Below are 20,897 nucleotides of genomic sequence, written 5' to 3'. Positions count from 1 at the left end.
ACTTATACACAGATATATGCACTTGCTCCATCTCTCACACAGTGAGTTGTTCCCATTTCATTTCATGCCTTATGTAGTCAAACGTACTTAGCTGGAAAGGAGTTAAACTTTTACTTTTAAAATATTTCTATTACTGCTATAATATCAAGGTTCAATTTTCCCAAACTTCCTGAGTCTGTCACATAAACCCCATTATTTTAACAGTAATTACATTTGTTTAAAGACCTTTAAAAAAAAAAAAAGACATTTTCTGTAGGTACAAAATAATTTAACAAGAACCACCTTGAGTCACCTCTAACTAATCCAAATGTTCTCTTAAAAAATTGTCTTGTTTTGCAGATGCTGTCATGAAGCGCCACGAGAAGGCAACTGGCCAGACCATGAATTTAAAGTTAGCAGAACTGAGGTTCCAACATAAGAGAAAGGAGACATAATAGGCCTGCCTCATCGTGGGTTCTTGCATGTGTGTTCTTGTGTTCCCATGAGATGTCATCAGTCTCCCATCATGTAAGTCACATGTATTGTACCAGTATTTTTGTGAAGTATGTCTGCCCTATAACTACTGAATGGATTGTTGATGGTGGTTAATGAGTCGGTGAATGGTGTCCTGGGGGATTTCCTCCCAGACCTGGATCAGGGAATCAGTTAGCTCCTGAAAAGTCTGTGGTCTGCTAGTATCTCCTCCATGCTTCTGAGACTCTGCAGAGAGACTTGGCATACCTTCTTGCGACTGCACGTATGGATGTGCCATCCTGGAGGTTTAGGTCTGATATTAGTGAAGTAATTTAGTAGGAACATTTTATGAGGAGCTGTGGCCTGGACTGAGGGTGGGGGTAGGGTTTAAGCGGGATGTTTTTTTATTTTACTCAATTGTTTGTTTGTATTGTTTTTTGTGGTTGTGATTACCAATTTAAGTTTAATGACTGTGATGCCAATATAAGTGAACTCAATATGTGTATTTTACAGTATACCTGAGGCAGAAACCATTCCTCAGCATTACTTATGCAACTTTATCTTTGCTGACCTCTGCAAAGTCATCTGTGTGATGGATGAAAAGGTGATGGCATGCATGAAGCTTAGGGCAAGAGATGTGAAGTGAAGGAAGACAGGTACTGATTGGAAACATAAAAAAATTAATAAAAAAAGGCAGACAACAGAGTAGAGATTATTATTTATTTGCTCAATCTTATTTTGACAGTACACTGTAATTGAATCAAATAGTGTAATAAAGAGAAACGTAGCATGAGATGTATAGACACACATATATATCCTGTACTGTCTACATGTATATGTACTGTATCATTCTAGAGGCAGTGCACACCAGCATCTTCGCTGTGTTGGCAGTTGTTAACACCAATTCCACTGTGTGGGCAGTCAAAGATATCAGACTCTGTTCCTAGGCATCGTAGCTCGTCCAACCAGATCTTACCAGACCCTACAGAATGAGAGCAATAAACAATTCTAATGATTATTTTTGTGTGAAATAATAACGTTTTGGATAATAAAGGAACTAAGCTCTACTACATGTCTTTATTAAACTTGTTTAAAAAGGGGATGCTTGCCAACCCCCCATCCCATTAATAGAATATAAAGGACAACTATTTTTGGAAATATGGTTCTACATGGTTTTCATTGTCTCAACAATTGGTTGCTGGAGATCAAGGTGTTTTGTTTCTAATATGAGCCACTACACCAACACTAAGCTATGAGCACTCAGATCATGGGGACGAGGGACCAGAGGACACTGAGACACTTTCTACAACCAGGACTTTTTATACTATTTCAGGTTTGTAATCCCTGTTCATGTGATTACAAATCACCTCTTCAGGTCTACCTGTGAAGTTAACAAACATTTTCATTTTTTCAGGGAACCTGAACAACAGTTCAGTCAGGACCGCTCTCTTCAAAGAAATCTTCATTTGCATAAGTTACATTTGGCGGTATGGAATCTGTTCTTGGCTCTCCCTGCCCTTCCATGTGCATACATGGAAAGCGTATGCCAGGGAGAACAGCAGCAAGAGCCCCAAAGGGAACAGAACAGAGTGGCCATCAATGACAACAGAAATCACACTGAATAAATCAAACAGAGAAACGAAGCATTCTTTGAAAAAAGCTGTTTTTTCGACTTTAAACCACTGATATATCATTTTAGGGGTACCAACACCTGAAATTAAATCCCAGAAAGGTGTACAATATGGGCCCTTTAATACTCTGTATGCTATTCCCTAACAATAGACCCTGGGTGAGTAAAAAAAGAATGACGGGCTTAGAAGGAGACCTGCACCTCACCAATGAGTGAAATGTTTTCTTTAACAGGTTTGTCGATATCACTTCACCCTCCCTCCAGACCCTTTTATGAATCACCCCCCTCAGTGACCTCTCCTCAAACATCTATATCCATTCCCTGCTCCCCACACCCCTACCCCAACCCTCCTCACATCTCTTCCTCTCAACACCATTTACCTCAACACAGGAGAGGATCTGTTCAGAAGTCAAGCCATCACTGGACCCTCTGCAGTTCACCTACCAGCCCCATATTGGAGTGAAAGACGCCATCATATCTCTGCTTCACTGAGCTTATGCTCAACCAGAAAGTGCTGGGAGCACTGTGAGTCTTTTTTTAAAAACTTTTCTGGCTCTATTCGGACTGCCTTTCTCAGCCACAAGCTACTGGGTGTGCAGGTGGATGCTTCATTAATGGCCTCAGGGGCCCTTTCTCCCAGGGAACGGGAGGCTGAGCAGAGGAGTTTGGTGAACAGGTTTTTGGATGAAACCCCACACATACAAACAATAAGGATTTGGTGGTGGACTTTAGAAAGTGAAGGACCTATCTGAGCCTAGTTATCGTCGTTATCATCGAGGAGTACCTGGTGTCCACATAGACAATAAACTGGACTAGTCTAGAAACACAGACACGCTGTTCAACAAGAAATATTTCAGGCCCATAACTCCTCATGCTCTTTACATTTTCTGTATGTGGATAAACAAGCCACCAGTCTTCATGGATAGGTGTTTGTTCGCTGTTCGCAATACATGTTCTCTGTAAAGATTAATTTTCAAATTTGACTGAAGATATTTTGACACTTCAGCAATTTGTGTTTTTACAAGCCAAGTAGGTATTTTTCCAAGTAATAGAGGTTTTAGTAGCAAATACCCTTCATTACCATTTCTTATTTCTTGCACAGTGGTTTCATTCAACATCATGTTCAACAGCAAATTCAACACAATGAAAGGGAGAAATAGTAGTTAATATGACACACACATAGACATAGAACCACATGTATGCAGACAAATTTAAGGGTTGATGGTTTAGATAAGGATGTCCTCTGTTCCTCTTATATGGAACAGAGGATATGACGCGTTTGTAGCAGCAGACCTTACCTGGGCTGGCAGTGTAGGTGGAAATGGCAGATTGGAAGCCCAGCATCTTACAGATCACCCTGCCATCCTCCGTGTCAAAGCTGTCGTCACACACGGTTCCCCAGAGCCCATTGTTCCTCACCTCCACTCGCCCTCGGGACCTCCCGGGCACAAGACGCACATTCACTGCAACAGCAAAAAGCTCCAGATGTGAAGGATTTAATAGTGCGATGGGGTCAATTTGCTTTTGCAATTTCTTCTTTGGAGCATATTTGGCTTTTTCTTTCATTTCCAATATTATGGTGACATCAAAGTCAATTTTATGATATTTTAAGAGACATATTACACCCCTTTCAACAATTTATTTTAAGGTATGAAAAACTCTAATATCATGTGGTCAAAATATTCAAAATACCAAGAAGATGAAGCTCCACAATCCCCTCCATTAGTGAAGAGCTAATGAGCCACTGCTCCCCCATCACCTCGCTTCCATTTGGAGGGTAGAAGGTGGTTTTTGATATATTTGCACCAGCGAAGCCTGCAGCAGGCTTAAAATCCCCATCTGTCTGTGTATTTGTACAAAATTTGTCAAAACACGGGGGACAATATTACTTTGAAGAATATCTCTAGATTAGTATAAACATGAACTCTAGAGAATTGGGTCCGGACTTTCTCCAGAGGTTTCTTTTCACACACGAACAAGTGAGATTCTCCACTCAGACACATTCACAACAGCAACAAATCCTATGGAGGATGAAGGGAAAGTGCTGCAGTTAGAGGCAGTATATAACTTTAATGGCACTGGTTTTATATCCTGAGATATTTGTATTCTTTCTATATTTAGAATTTTTGTGTCTGTCTGTCGCATATTAGAAGCGTCATAACCACAACCACTTGCTCATGTTGAATCCTGCAGAGGATCTCCTGCTGTGTTCTCAGATAGGCTCCGGAGTCTCTGCGGGGGACAAGCAATGAAAGCCTGCAGAAATTCCTGAGGCTCTTACTCGTACATTTGCATTCATATACAGCCCTACGGAGAAATATTCGAGGATCTATGGAGTTCAGTGCATGTCTGAAAGCAGGTTAACTTTAGGTGCTGATTTGGGGGGGGCAGAGCAGGGTCAGTGTCAGGCTGAGGTCTTTATGAGCTGTATGCTTGTCGCATGAACGTGAACAGTGAAAGCGCCTGCCTGCTGAGGATGATAACATTTTATGGATGATTTAACTGATCACAGACACAGGCAGGATTTCTCCTGGTGCTGCCGGTGGTCTTTCTGAATGTGATCAGAGAGAGCGAGAGAGAGAGCAAGGTACAGCTCTACAATGAAACAAGAAAGCCAAACACTATATACAAGCAGTAAGGGCTGGGTTTAAAAGAATCGATTCTCTGATTCATTTTACATATACAACAGCAGCAACATTTTAGCGAGTTAGCGAGTCGCTTCTCTCATCTCATATCTGTGTCTGGAGATGGAGCGAGACAGAGCTTACACTTACTCATACTGGCCCCGGTATGGTTTCAAAATTATGAATCAAATATAATTTATCACAATCATTTCTGGGAAGATATATCTAATAAAATTTGGTATCATGACAGGCCTACCTTTATAACTTTAATAATGCACCTTGTTAGAGGTTTCCTTGCACAGTTTACAGCATTAGTTTTTTTTCCCTTTCATATCCAAGCAAAGATGGTATGGTACACTGAAATATCCCTAACTGAATCGAAACGAATCTAGACCTTGTGAATCGGAATCAAATCGATTTGGAGAATCAGTGGCGACACCCAGCCCTATAAACAATAGTGAAAATCTGTCATTTGTTTTTATATATGTGTGTGGAGGATGCAGAGGTAACGCTAAAAGTGGGTTGTGCTTGGCACTGAGTAACTCCCTTACATCTTAAAGGGATAGTTAAGCTAAAAACATGGTGTATTTGACCTCGTTTCGAGTTATATATGAAGGTCGGGGCTTGCGGACACAACATGATCAGTATGGAGGCATGTTATGTATTTCTGTTGTTTTATTACGTCTGCAGTCTAGGTCACCATTGACATCAATTGTATTGAACTCCTTTGCAATGCTGTTTACCCTTGAAACTTTTGTGGACTCAAACACTTCAACCACCCCTCCATCTGCATCGTGGTGAGTAGATAATTTGTGAATTTTCATTTTTCGGTGAACTATCCCTTTAACCTGTCTAAAACTTGGACATTACACACACTGACAAAGAACAATGCATTCACATATCCAAAATAATTTTTTTGTGAAAATGGACATACTATACCTCGTTAGAATGGGTAGACTGTGGCTAAATGCCCATGACGACCATTTTCACTTAAACCAAACACAATTCCAACAACAAGCAACTAAACCCTGTGTACATATCCACTGACGATCATGCTACTTCATGCTAACAACACAAGCTGCATATCCCTATAAGACAAATTGTGATTTGTGAATATGGGCTATACAAATAAAATTTGATTGATTGATTGATTATCATATGAAAGCCCAGACTCCTCAGATTCTAACAGTATATTTCTTAGCTTTCATTTACCAAAACAAAGTGTCACACGGCTCTTAAGGCCATGACAAAACGGCCGACACACCACTGTTAAATGTCAACAAAAGTATATTTATTGAGCCATGACTAAAGACATACATAAAAAGTAACAAAAAAAGTTAGTGTAGCCGTGGGTGAGTGTGTGAGTCAACATGATGTGTGAGTGTTGCAAGATGCATTTGAACCAAAAGGAAGTACCGCAACCGAAGTCAACTAAGGCTGCAATGTAACCAACAGCTGGCAGCTCTGCTGCTGCCTTTTGTACCAGAGGATCGTGCATTATGTCTTCCCTCTGATTTTGAATGAATCTTGTTTTAGTCCATAACTCAGTTAAAGCCAGTGTTTCAGTTTAACTGGTGATTATGTTAACTGGTAATATTTGTACATTTTAAATTCCAGATGTTGATGCAAGTCGCCTGTGGTTAAAACTTGCCTTAAAAATGTAAGAACCCTAACAACATGAACGTTGTCGATCGTATTGTTTTCTAAAGGTGATTGTGGCAAATGACGATGCCTCCGGCGTTTCCCACACACAGCCAGAGACAAAGGAGTTGCTTTCCGGCATTTTATTTCTTCCTCAAACTGACCAAACATAAATTAAAATCAACCTAAAGTTGCCAGCTATTTATCCTGAGGCCTCGGCTTTACAGCTCACCTCAGGTCAGACTCTTTAAGTCTCTCTCCGTGAGTCTCTTCCCATGTGTCCCTCCTGAGTGTCTCTCCCTCTGGCAGCTCTGCTGCTGCCTTTTGTACAAGAGGATCATTCAGCTAACAGCCCTCAGCTGTGCTGATTAGTCCTCTGGTACAGGTGGGCCACCACCATGCCCATGTGATATTTGCACGGACAGACATTTAACATTAACTCGTGATGTAAAAAAATTTTCGGTGAGACCTTCCATATATCACCATCAGACACACATTTGGAGACATTGGAGACTTATTTAACATACCTTCAAAGTCATATTCAGTGAGTTTAGTTATTAGTTGTATTCATATCTATGCTGATTGCTGCTCCTGTTGTCTCTGCTGTTCCCATGTCAGTACTGTGCAGACTTACACTCTAGTGGGTTTCCTTGCTCTCCCTTGTCTCCTTTGGTCCCTGGTGGTCCGGAAGGACCTGTAAAGGAAAATGCACTTGATAGTGATTGTGTGTCATACTGTTTGCATCATTTTTAAATGAAATTTTTCATTAGCCCTGTCCTTTTGTTGGCTTGCTCGTTTGTTATTAGCAAGATTATGCAAAGACAGGATGGATTACCTTGAAACATGGTGAAAGGGTGTGATATGGGTCAGGGAAGAACCCATTGAATTTTTGTGAAGATCCAGGGATTTTTTTACTTTTTTTTTATTGTTGTTGTTTTACATTTATACTTATTTCCAAAGGAATAATTCATGGATTCTGATGCAAAAAATCTGGCATATTTAGGGGACGGATTTCTATAAGTGTGTGCAGTTTGCTGCAATAGTTTCCTCTTTTTTTCTTGTGCAAGGGTCGACAAATCCCATTAGTTAAAAAAAAACATAAAGCAATACCTATTCACTGTAAATAAAAGTGGGATAGTCTGGGGCACAGAGAGCTGCGCAACAACCAATTAAAGAGCAGCCTCAGGTCCCGTGGTTGCCAAAACTTTTAGGTCCCACATTCACTTTCATTTGACCAAATACAATTTGAAAACAATTTATATTGAATGCTCACAGGCACATTGTACGAGTAAACTATTATTATCTAGTTAAATTATAAATATAAACATTTTTATAAAGGCTTTTTTGTCTCAGGATGTTGGAGGGGCAGCGCCCCAGTGCCCTGTATCAACAAGCTACCATTGAGAAATATTGTATTTGTAAGCCACACGTATTCTTTATCTATGAAAATGCTTAGTCATCAAGTTCATTGTATCTTCAGAAGTTGTACAGGAGTTGGACTTGTTTGTCCAGTTTCTTATTTATACTTGTACAACTCGTGAAAATACCCCTGTGCTATTTTTTATTTTATTATTACTTTTATCTTTATCTCTTTTAACCCTAACTGTAGCATTTTTCAGAACTTTAACTTTCCTTGAGCTCCATTTAGACCACTAGTTCCTCTGCTATGAATGAAACATTGCTGGACATCATTGATGTGAGCTGCTAAACCTTGCATGTCCAATAGATAATCATGAATTGAATAAATCTACAGTTTGAAAACACAGTATTATTAATTGTATTATTATTATTTATATTGGTCTCATCATTATCATAAATCTCTATGTGGAACATGTGATGTGTTCTCTTTCCTCCTGCTGGAACTGTAATTTGATTTCAGTTGATTTAAAGTTAATTTAAATTTCCTGGGAAAATTTTCCTTTTTCTGTCAGACTTGAAAAACATGCACTCTGCTTTACAATTATAGGTACCAATCAGGATTTTAAAGCCCACAAGATTATTAAAACAAAGAAATGTACCTTAATCTAATTATAATGTATGCATTCAAATAAGATTATTAATAGAAGTATGACAGAAAAAAACACTTAATACTGAACAAATAATTGATAACATTTACATATAAAAAAATCAAGCCTGGATTCAAAAATGATTTATGCCATTTAAAATGACATGACTAGTTTACATATTTTATGAGGACATAATGACCTGTAATAGTCTGTATAAGCATTATAGATGTTACACACTATGCACCTGACCTTGAGGTCCTGGTGGACCAACAAGTCCAAGATCTCCTTTTTGCCCAGGAACACCAGAAACTCCCGAAGATCCTGAAGGTACAAAACAAATCAGCATAAATGATTTTGGTATCTCACACACAAGCATACTTCTATGGGCACAAATAAACACACATTTTGGTGTACACTTTGGGCATGTAACATCTTTCGATAGATAACAGCCCTCCTCCAAAAATTCTGTTTGTAGTTTCTTCCTGTTAAGAGTTTTTTCACTCCACAATTACCAAGTGTTTGTTTATTGTAGGAGCTGTTGAATTACTCCAATTTCCAATCTTCTTTTAACTAAATTGATTTGAATTAAATTGAACTGAATTGAAAAAAAAATGTGTACCTTTTTGGCCAGTGTTCCCTCTGTCACCTTTGTCTCCATGATGGCCTGAAAGAGTATGAGAGGACAACAGTTACTAAACTATATGTCACATCTTAATATAATTAGAAATTACTACTACTTCCTAAGATAGAAAGGTCTCTAAAATAGAAAAGTCACAAAATACTAAAAGGTTAAATTTTCTTTCAATAACAACAACTCTTGGTACTCTATGAATGGAGACCCTACACTGTTTTTTTCACTGACAAGGAAACAAATTAATAGGCTATGAGAAATAAAAACTGTTTCTTAAGATGTTCTTTGTTGTCAGGTCTAGTTGAATAAAACTTAATAGTTGTGCTATGAACCACAACTTATATCTAATCCCTTACCTGGGGTCCCAGGTTCTCCCTTTGTACCTGGACCTTGATTTCCTGGGGCCCCTTGGAGCCCAGGTTTACACACACACACACACACACACACACACACACACACACACACACACACACACACACACACACACACACACACACACACACACACACACACACAGTGATGATTATGAACAATACTAGCTGTGCAAATTATGTTTTTCACATGAAATAGCAGTGTATGTGCAATATAATATTAGTGATGAGCATCATGAGGAAAATGAGGAAGAGACACTGAACTGTTTCACAACTTAAATCTGCTGATCCATTTTTTCCATCCAGGAAGCGTTATATTGCTTTATGTTCCACTTTCAACAAACCTGCAGCATGATGTGAAACCAGGGAAGGTCATGGTCCTCTCACAGTAAAGATCATTTGGTATTACTGTGTGTCTGTAAGCAAGTCATTGAACCAGTTCAGGACTGGTATTAACATTCGTACTGAGAAATCTGATTACAAGTAGACAGCTTCAAGTTTGTCTGTTCATACTTGGCATTAAATTGTGTCCTGAATGTGTCTTCCCTGCTCTATATGCAGATAATGTTATACATCGCAAAGGCCATTCTGAGTATGTCGATGTGTTGGTTGGCAGTGTGTTTGTAATGTGTATATGATGCATTTGTGTTGACACAGCGAAAGGAATGTGGTGACATGCATTCCAGACCACTTCCGAATGCGGTCTGAGTGATTAGAGCTCAAGCCACATTGAGGACGCATTTCAGTGCGTTCACACCTGTACTTACTATGCTTATAATAAATCTTACATGAACAAAACAATGGATTAATGACAGCAGCTGTGCTGTATATTGACACACTGGAAGGAATGGAATTCATGACATTTGATACTAATAGCTAAATTATTATGTGACAGCTTTGTAATATAATAATAATCATAATAATAATAATAATAATAATCATAATAATACGTTTTTTTTTTGTCGTACTTATCTAAACGAGGTTACGAAGTTAAGTGCTTCACACAAAGGTCCATGGCAAAATTAAGATTCGATTGTCATAAAAGATATTCCGTTCAGTCTAATTTAAGAGCCAAATCATAACATAATAAGGTCGAGACCTTAAAGGGGACATAGCATGCAAATTCCACTTTGTTAGTGCTTCTACAGGTTAATGTGGGTATCTGGCATGTCTACCAACCCAAAAACTCTGGGGAAAAAACACTTGCGCGTTTTGTTATAGTTCCTCTAAGTCAGAAACGTCATGCTTGAGCGACTCGATTGCGCTTCCTGGGTATTGTTTCGTAACAAGGAACTGGAAGTCTCCCTACATGGTCTGGCCCCCCGTCCCCCCACACTCGTTACTTCCGGGTTTACACCGGAGGCAGAGAGGCTGCGAGGCAGCGCAGCGCCGTTCCCAAGCACGCAGCCGGGCTGTTCACACGGGACGAGCATTTCTCCGCGCTGGTCAGCCCCATAGACTGTATATATAAGGTCAGCCCGCGATTCTGCTTTCTCCGCTTGTTGTTGTACCCGTTGAATGTCGGGGTTCGGGGGTAAATGATGGTCTTCATAGCCCCCACCCCCCACCCCTCTCTTTCTCTCTCTGTCTGTCTGCTTGTGTGCTTGTAGTGGATGGGCAGAGGGGGACATTTAATTATGTGATTGGGAAAATTAAAACTCCAGGACAACAAGGGGAATACAAAGTATGGGATGCATATTTGATAATTTATATCATATAAAATATGTAATTTATATCGTTTAAAATCATGGGGGGAGAGGGGAGGGGGGAGCTGGCTCATTAGCATTTAAAGGAACAGGCACTCAAAACAGGTCACTCTGTGGAGGGCTGTTTTATACAGGGTAAAAAGGGTGCTGTTTTAAATGATCCTTGTGGTATTTTGACCAAAGTATGTTACAGACATTTCATTAAGACCCCAAGGAACCATATCAACTTGTGGTAAAATGGGCATGCTATGTCCCCTTTAAGTTTATAGAGAAACCCAACAGTTCCCACAATGAGCAAGCACTTTGGCGACTGTGGAGAGAAAAAACTCCCTTATTAACTGGGAGAAACCTCTGGCAGAACCAGATTCAAGCCATCGAGTAAAACATTTGGATCAGATGACTCATAAGGGTTATGGTCAAGAAGACCTGTGGAAAAGTTAGATGAGAATTTTGAGGCACTATGTTCATTTAAAATACGTGAGCTTTTAGTGGTTTTGATGTTTTTTGGGGCAACGTGGAACAGGGAAATTTTGAACATAGTGGCCTCAAAACTAGTTAATTTCTCTGCGGGAATGGGGCAGAAAGTGAAGCATTTAGCAACAGCTAGCCCCCCCCACCCAAATAATGTTGATATGGCACACTAATTAACAAGAAAATTTCAAATTGCACTTCATGTAACAAAGGTTGCCGAACCCTGCCCTACAGCTATGCTGTAATCCTGGCTAATAATGGCTTCCGATACCATGACAGCTTAATAGAAGGGGAAGCTTACCAGTGGGTCCAGGAGGTCCAGTGAGTCCACGTGGCCCTGAAACAGTGAAGTGGTTTTGAGTTGGAGCTACGAGATTTGAATACAATAAACAAAGCTGCCATTCTTTTCCCAAAGTAGACAGATATTTACAGGGTTCCTACATCCGTGAGTCCAACTTTTTCCAGATGTCAAACTTGGTCTGCCATTTATTTTTGTCAGCTCTGGTGAGCACTAAAGTCCCCATCAGCATTTTGATTGGTGTGAATGGGGCACTTTTTATGCTGCAGCAAAAGTTTGATTTAACCTCCTTTTTTTTGTGAATCATACTTTGTACAGCTTTAAGAATAACAAACACACATTATTACACAAATGGTCCTCATGAAACCCACCAGTTTGCCCAGCGACTCCTGTCTCTCCAGGTTGTCCATTAGGTCCACTGACACCTTTTGGTCCTGGAGGGCCAGCAACACCAATATCACCTGGACAGAATCATTCAGTTATGTAAGTTATTGATGGACTCCAGCTTCTGCTACTCAGTACTATCAGTGAAGTATGAAGACTTATGCACACAGACAGGAGTAATGTATGCTCTATACCAGTAAGAAGTCAGCCTACATACAAGTCAACAGACTTAGTAAGTTGATTTGAGGACGCATGTGAATAATACATATATTTCAATCAAAGGTCGCTGTAAATCAAGTATAGTGGGTCCTCATACACAAAACATGGAATTTAGCAAGCATACAAAATAACACATACAAAGTTTTATTAAAAAAATACATGAATAATAATTAGAAAGACTTAAACAATCAGTGGCACAGAAAAATCAACACAATAACATCAACAGTACATACACACTAGGGCTCCCCCTATATGAAACTATATCAACTGCATCAATTCAATTGCAATCAGAAGTAAATAAATAAAGCCAAAATATAATATAAACCAGGTGAACAAACAAAAATGTCAGAAATACCAAATCTACTTCTAAGCTAAAACAGAATGTAAGTATAATCAAAAACAAGAACAAGGTAGATTTAAGGTCAACAAGCAAAGATGTCTTGTAGATATTAAAAGAAGTAATCGAATCAAGTGAGTTCAGCAAATTATTCCTGTACTAAAGCAGTGTCCCTTCTACACATGCCAGAAAGACAGACAGACAGACAGACATACAGAGATGTCTAAAATAATAGTCAGATGAAAAGCTATTAGCAATATCTGTGTTATCTCACCTTTCACGATAGGTGAATAATAGATGTGTATTATAAATTTAAGAATCACTGCTCCTTTGATGTGCTCTCAAGCCATTAGTTAGTCCTCCTTCAATAGGCCTAAAATATACTGTTACTTTTAAAGTGGTGCTGGGCATTGTGTGCAGTCTATGGTGCAGACGAGTGAAGTAAGAAAACTTTGTGTTCATCCTACCTGGTTTTTCAGTCAATGAAATGAAATGAAACTGTTTGCGTCATTAGTCTTCGTGTCTGTGGCTTATATATAGGTTTGAATGATTTACTGAACTGCTGTTGTGCTTTCATCCATTCAATGTCAGCAATTTCAGAGGTCTGTTAAGCAATTGAAACAACCTTCAGACCCAAGTTCTCAACTTTTCAAAAGAGCTCTTTAATTTAGCTTCATATAAAGCATAACAGTAACAAACAAACGTGTTTTTACTTTGAAGACAACTTGTTAAGGAGACAGGGATTCGATGAATGTTGCTGCCATGACGGAGATTAGCACCTGTACCCTTGAATGTCTATGTTAGTCCAATATGATGAAATAAAAAGAATTAAATCATCAAAATTATCTGGCAGGTCAGATAGTATTGGCCAAGCCGCAGGCTGCCAGTTGGCGAGCAGTTGGCGACCACTGCTGCTGTCTATCTGAGGACGTAGAAGAAGATTAATCTTGGCCTGCAGACTGAAGGAAAACTGCACCAACCTCATTGACTGCTATATGTGTGTATACATATATATGGATGGCCTAAGATAACTGACTTTGGCCAGGGGTTCGAATCCCGGTCAAGGAAACCTTGGGATCCCCACAGGCAAATGGAAACCATGAAGAGGTTGCAAGTAAGTCAGCCGCAGACAAATACCTACACAGAGTAAGACAAGTCCTGAAAAGTCAGCTGAACGGAAAGAACAAGGTCAGAGCCATCAACACATGCACCCTGCCAGTCATCAGATGCCCAGCGGGTGTAATAACCTGGCCAAAGGCAGAGATTGAGGCCACTGATGCCAAGACAAGGAAGCTCCTTACAATGCATGTAAGGTTTCACCACAAGTCCAGTACCCTGAGGCTGTACACTGAGTGAAAAAAGGGGGCTGAGGACTAGTGAGCGTCAGAGCCACTATCCAGGATGAAACAATGAAAATTCAGGATTACATCAGGAAAATGGCCCCAAGTGACGAGCTGCTAAGTGAATCCCTCAGACAGCAGACACCCAATAATTATGATGAGAACAAGGAACCATCATCATGCTGGAAGGACAAGCCCCTGCACAGCATGTACCACCAACACATAGAGGAAGTGGCTGATATCAAGATATCCTACTAGTGGCTGGAAAAGGCTGGTCTGACAGACAGCATAGAGGTACTAATCATGGCAGCACAAGAACAGGCCCTAAGCACATAGAGGTCAGTGTCTTTCAGCATAAAAAATACCCAAAGTGCAGGCAATGCGGTGATGCCCCTGAAACAGTCCAGCACATAGTAGCAGAGTGTAAGATAGAGACTGGGACAGCACACACTGAGAGGCATTACCAAGTGGCTTGGATAGTGTAGAGGAATATCTGTGCTGGGTATGGATTACAGGTACCCAAGTCCTGATGGGACATACCACTAAAGGTGGTTTTGGACAACAAAATCAGTTGTAAGTTTGTACAAAGAGAAACTTAGTCTAGTGTTGTTTTCAGATCAAAGGTTGGAACAAGCCATAACAGATATCTTAAATTGATCAATAATAGGGTGCATTTAAGAGAAACATAGCCACATCTATAACTTTACTCTCACAGGGTGTTCCTTTTAATTAATCGGTGTTCTCCCAGTTACTCAGTGATAACAGCACCAGGCACAACCACCTTCTCATTTTTTAATAATTTTAACTCAAGCCTTTACCTTTGCTATGGAGTTTCATAAGGTGGACTCACCTTTGAGGCCCATTTCTCCAGGTCCCCCTGGATGTCCTGGCAGTCCATCTGTTCCTGGAGAACCTGGAGGCCCTGAGGATAACAAACAATATATTGTTAGGGTTGTTTCAATCATGAAAGTATTTCATATTTGAAACCAATCCTTCCGGCAAAAATCCACAGAGGGCACCAACTAGAAAATGTTCTATTGGTGTTATTTATGAGCAGCATAGTTAATGTTGATGACATTGTGATGACTTCAATTATATACTGGCATACCTGGTTTGAGACTGATGGTTGTCATTTTGGCCTCCAAGTTGCGGGTGCTTATGTTGAGCAGACTCAGGTCAGCCCTTAGCATGTCCAGCTGACCATCTTCTCCACACAGACTGTTCAACTGTTGTCAAAGCAACAACAGAAATATGACCTAAATGCTAAATCATTGCTATAAATCATGATCACAATGAATGAATGAAAATTAGTTATACACAGGGGCGCTTATCATGGTGGTACAGGGGGCGGACGCCCTTATCCTGGGAATAACAGAGAGTTAATTATTTACCCAACATTAAGCATCGAAGATTGAAAGGAAAAGTGTGTAGAATTTCTCAGGATCTTTCTGAAAAACTGGGATATAATTCTCATATCTAAATCAAAAACCGTAGTGTTTTTATTATGTTAGAATGGGCAAAGACTGCCATGTTGCTATAGTTGCCCAAAAAGGGCAAACTGGTTAGAGACAGCGTTTCGGGTTTGTATATTGATGCAGCAGCACTGTATGAATTCAACAGACAAAGAACAACTGTGCCCCTAAAATAACCTGGAATTCATTCTGATCCCAATCTTGTCCTGAACAGTGAATATAGAGTGCATTGTTACTATACAACAGGGTTCCACGATTTAATAATGTGAAACTGAAAAATTCCTTTGTGCAACAGTCAATCTGAAATATGGAACTTAATTTGTTGCCTTTTGTATACATTTTGTGATTTCAATGTTATGTTAAATTTATGTATTTTTGCCTCCTGTCCTAATTTTTGTTACTAGTGATGTTGGAAATGGAGCTGCTATATGACGCAAAACTAATTTCAGATGGGTTCTGACAATAGAAGTATCATCATCATCATCATCATCAGAAGAATTCAGACTGGGAGGTTTTTATTAAAAGTTTGTTGAAAGTTTGTTCACAGAAATTACGTCAAAAGGAGAATCATAGTAATACCTTGAAAAAACAAGGAAGCGTAAACTGAAACAGAACAGGACATGTTACAGTAACAAGGATAAATACTTGTGTTGCTTCCCAAATGGAAATCTCTGATGAGAGAAAAAGGGTTTCAGAAGTCTCCAGTTTTCAGTAGGACAGGTAATTTACCAGCAGTTTAAAATAACCGTGATTGGCCCCTGCAAATAGTTTATTTGGGCACTCCCCTCCATAACAAGTGCATGCTTGTACGCGTGCACATTCACACACAGACACCACGGACAGCGGCTTCTGTTGGTGGTTCTCATCTCATCTAGTCCCATTTAATCTAACAGCTGCCTTGGACTAAAAAATCACAAACTCATTTCACCAACTAACGCTCATCCACAGCAGCTTTAAATTCAGCCTACACTAACAAAACAACACAAACTAAGTCAATAAGCAGAGCAGCCATTAAGTATATCACTCCATACTCTCTGGTGATCTACTGACTGATTTTTCCTCTGCGTTTCACCAGACATTTCTGTTTGAGCCCACCCTCGCAGGCTAACAGGCTAGTCTATAAGCGATGGCTTCTCTACCTCCCTCTTGCTCCACTGCTCTGCCCTGCTCCGAGTGTCCAACAGGGGTGGCCCCTGGCATTGGCAACATAGGCGGTTGCCTAGGGCGCAAAAGGTCGAGAGAGCGCCACAAGAGGCTGAATTATCATGATGTGATACATGCAATGTTAACCAATACACTTTTTTACTTTTCTTTTCCAGCTATAAGAAAGGTCCTGCTACATCAACTCCAACCTTTTTAAGATCTAACTTTGGATCTGGATTGCAGTTTCCTGTGGAATGAAAAGGCAAGTTATTGCATTTGAAAATATGTAATGTTGTTTTTTTATGTTTTCTTGAAACAAAAAGTACTTTCTTTGTTACTGTGGTAGTGGGGTGTGATCAGCGCCGGCTGCATGAGTGAGAGATTGAGGATTTGGTTTGGAGAACGGTGCCAGGGAGGGAGTCTGATTGGTAACAGGTGTTCTGTGTCTTATATGTATATAAGATATTAAATTGTTGAAAACTTTTCGCTTCAGAAGGCTATACAAAAAGAATGCCAGATTATAAAGCATGTAAATGGTCGGATAAAAGGTCTGTATTTATATAGCGCTTTTCTAGTGTTGATGACCACTCAAATTGCTTTCTATTTACAGTTTATTGCCACTCCCCCATTAACACACATTGTACACACATTCTAAATCTACACATACATCTAAGAGCTTTCTCTGTTCTGAAACCCAGAATCACAAGTGAAGTTGGGTTGCCTCAAAGGAAGAGAGTTTGGTACCCCCAATACATGCACATAGATGTGGATGCACTAATTGTAAGTTGCTTGGATAAAAGTGTCTGCAAAATGACATGTAATGTAATGCACAATCCACATCAGAATTAGTGCAGACACAAGTCAGGAGACATCTAGACAAATTAGTTTTTACTTGTGGCATATAAACTCTCATATAGTCATACATTACATTACATTACATTACATTTAGCTGACGCTTTTATCCAAAGCGTCTTACAATAAGTGCATTCAACCATGAGGGTACAAACCCAGAACAACAAGAATCAAGAAAGTACAATTTTATTCAAGAAGGCCAAACTACAAAGGGCTATAGGTAAGTGCCATATAAGTGCTACTAAATCGCTACTTTTTTATTTTTATTTTTTAATTCAAGGTATAGTCGGAAGAGATGTGTTTTTAGTTTGCGGCGGAAGACGTGTAGACTTTCTGCTGTCCCGATTGGGGAGCTCGTTCCACCATTTAGGAGCCAGGACAGCAAACAGTTGTGATTTTGTTGAGTGTTTAGCTCGCAGTGAGGGAGCAACAAGCCGATTGGCAGATGCAGAGCGGAGTGGAAGGTTTGACCATGTCCTGGATGTAGACTGGACCCGATCCGTTCACAGCACGGTACGCAAGTACTAATGTTTTGAAACGGATGCAGGCAGCCACTGGTAACCAGTGAAGGGAGCGGAAGAGCAGAGTAGTGTGAGTGAATTTAGGTAGGTTAAAGACCAGTCGAGCAGCTGCATTCTTGATGAGCTGCAGAGGTTGGATGGCACTAGCAGGTAGACCTGCCAGGAGGGAGTTACAATAGTCTAGGCGTGAGGTGACCAGGGCCTGGACCAGAACCTGCGCCGCCTTCTGAGTGAGAAGGGAACGTATTCTCCTGATGTTGTGCAGCATGAATCTACAGGAACGTGTTGTTGCAGTAATGTTGGCAGTAAGGGAAAGTTGACTGTCGAGTGTCACACCCAGGTTCCTAGCAGTCTGGGTGGGGGCTAACATGGAGTTGTCAAAGGTAATAGTCAGGTTGTGGGTGGGAGAGCCCTTCCCTGGAAGAAAAAGTATTTTAGTCTTATCAAGGTTAATTTTCAGGTGGTGTGCGGACATCCACTGAGAGATGTCAGTCAGACAGGCAGAGATTTGTGCTGCTACCTGTGTTTCAGATTGTGGAAAAGAGAGGATTAGTTGTCATCAGCATAGCTGTGGTAGGAAACGCCATGTGAGTGAATGACAGAGCCGAGAGAGTTGGTGTACAGAGAGAAGAGGAGGGGACCCAGGACGGAACCTTGAGGGACCCCAGTAGTGAGAGGACAAGGTTCAGACACAGATCCTCTCCAAGTTACCCGGTAAATGCCGTCGTTGAGGTAGGATGAGAACAGGGAGAGAGCAGAGCCTGAGACACCCAGGTCCTGAAGGGAGGAAATGTCAGAAAGGTCTAGAAGGATAAGGACAGAGGAGAGAGAGGATGCTCTAGCAGTGTGAAGTTGCTCAGAGACAGCAAGGATGGCAGTCTCAGTTGAGTGGCCTGCCTTGAAACCAGACTGGTGAGGATCAAGAAGGTTGTTATGGTGAAAATAGGAGGAGAATTGATTAAAGATAGCTCGCTCGAGAGTTTTGGAAAGAAAGGGAAGAAGAGAGACAGGTCTGTAGTTGTTTACTTCAGACGGATTGAGGGTGAGTTTCTTCAGGAGAACTCTTGTCTCATTCGGGGGGTTAGGAAAACAGCCAGTTGACAGGGAAGTGTTGATAAGATGGGTGAGAAAAGGAAGGTCGTCAGGAGCAATAGACTGAAGAATGTGAAATGGGATGGGGTCAAGGGGGCAAGTGGTTGGGCGGGCGGAGGTTACCAAGGTAAGAACTTGGTAACCTCCAATTCGTGGCTGTCAAACCATTACATTTTTTTATCAGATTAATCACAGGGTATTTCTAAATGCCTGAAAAATCCCCATTTTGTATATTATATGTATATTGTTGTGGGAACAGAAAGATAAATGACAGAAGGCGGATATATACAATTAACATTTGTTTTTTTATTGATGACATGTCCAAAGGATAGTTATTAAAATTGAAATATAAAATAAAATCAAACTAAAACATACCACACCATAATTAAATTTGGCTTTCTCAAACATAGGATGATGTTATTTAGATTTTTTTTTTTTATCAAACTCAAAGATAACCTTTATCCTAAACAATTGAGGCATCTTAGCCTTTGCTCTTTTCTTTTGTTGCAAATATAGGATGGTTGAATAAAACTTTTTCCTTTCTTTTTTAAATCAAACAAACAACCAAACCTTTACACAATTAATTTGAATGTGAAATCTGAATCTGAGCCCATCTGTAGAAGCAGTGTTGTGCCAGTTCACACTTAAAAAGAATGAGTTCCAAATTCAGTTCATGCAGATGAAAATGAACTAGTTCACGTTCATAGTTCATTTTTTGTTGGGATGATTTATGTGACAAACGTACGGCCATGTGTTTGTTTATGAATCGATGGTGTCACTCCGTCACTGAGTCCTGACTGTGAGCATCATGTCTCGTGTTGTACTGAGCACAAAATGTTGACGAGTCATTTTCATGATGTTTAAATGCAGCCTCATAAACTCTGGAGGTAATCAAACCAACACTAAGTTACTTCATGTACTGATCAGGTCCTGATAACTAGTGATGAGTGTTTATTAGTTCAAGTGAGAGCAGAGTGGAGGACACAGAAACTCCAGCTCGGTACAAACCAACTGCAGCTTCTGCTCTGATCATGACGCAGCGGCGCTGATCACTGAGCAGCTGAGACCGGAGAAACTCTGTATTTCACTGTTTTTCTACAAAGTCATTTATCGGCTGCTTAATGTGAAATGAGCTCTGATCTCACTGCATTTGTCGCTCTGAGCGAGTGAGTGGAGGAGGGTATGGGTACATGGAGCGGGTCATTCTGCGCATGCATTAAAAAAATGTACGCTCTAATTCCACAAATGAATCATCCCGCGCTAACACGTTAATTTTAACATCCCTAATATTTATAAATAATTGCAAAGCAGATTTATAAAAAGAGTAGTAAAAATACAAAATAAAGATGCAACAGAAATATTCTAATAACAATAATAATAATTGCCTGACCTAACACCCCACCATAGTGGGAATAGTTGTGGTATTATAAGAAGATTCCAGAGGGCCTGGAAAGGAAACTCAGAGGCCAGGTATGAAGCCTGTGGATCAGTGAACTCGTCTCTGATCCTCCAAACACAGCAGCTAAAAATGACAAGACAGTTTCCCTGACCTAAAAACCATGTTGCCAATTATTAAATATCTAATATGCTGCATTAGCATTTTAAACATGGCCTAATACCGTAATGTCCTCCCAGTACTGCATGTGGATTTTTTAAAAACAACAACTTCAAGGCTGTACTGAGAGAAGTGCAGTGGTAAACTCAGG

At 40.1% G+C, this 20,897-nt stretch overlaps 1 protein-coding gene across 1 annotated transcript in view; it reads right to left on the bottom strand.

Annotated features, from left to right (window-relative positions):
• Positions 1–1,159: 1,159 nt before the first annotated feature.
• Positions 1,160–20,897, bottom strand: part of marco (macrophage receptor with collagenous structure) — a 32,763-nt gene continuing 13,025 nt past the window's right edge. The window contains exons 5-14 of the mRNA XM_035174191.1: positions 15,220–15,337; positions 14,962–15,033; positions 12,203–12,292; positions 11,835–11,870; positions 9,342–9,392; positions 8,974–9,018; positions 8,604–8,675; positions 6,983–7,042; positions 3,382–3,546; positions 1,160–1,435 (exon numbers count right to left, since the gene is read on the bottom strand). Coding sequence (XP_035030082.1) covers positions 1,305–1,435; positions 3,382–3,546; positions 6,983–7,042; positions 8,604–8,675; positions 8,974–9,018; positions 9,342–9,392; positions 11,835–11,870; positions 12,203–12,292; positions 14,962–15,033; positions 15,220–15,337 — 840 coding nt within the window. The 3' untranslated portion in view covers positions 1,160–1,304. The remainder of the gene's footprint in view (positions 1,436–3,381; positions 3,547–6,982; positions 7,043–8,603; positions 8,676–8,973; positions 9,019–9,341; positions 9,393–11,834; positions 11,871–12,202; positions 12,293–14,961; positions 15,034–15,219; positions 15,338–20,897) is intronic.

Source organism: Hippoglossus stenolepis, chromosome 13 (genome assembly GCF_022539355.2).
Source record: "Hippoglossus stenolepis isolate QCI-W04-F060 chromosome 13, HSTE1.2, whole genome shotgun sequence".
NCBI classification, from domain to species: Eukaryota; Metazoa; Chordata; class Actinopteri; order Pleuronectiformes; family Pleuronectidae; genus Hippoglossus; species Hippoglossus stenolepis.
The sequence above is the reverse complement of the archived record's forward strand: the minus strand, read 5'-3'. Positions and strand labels throughout refer to the sequence as shown.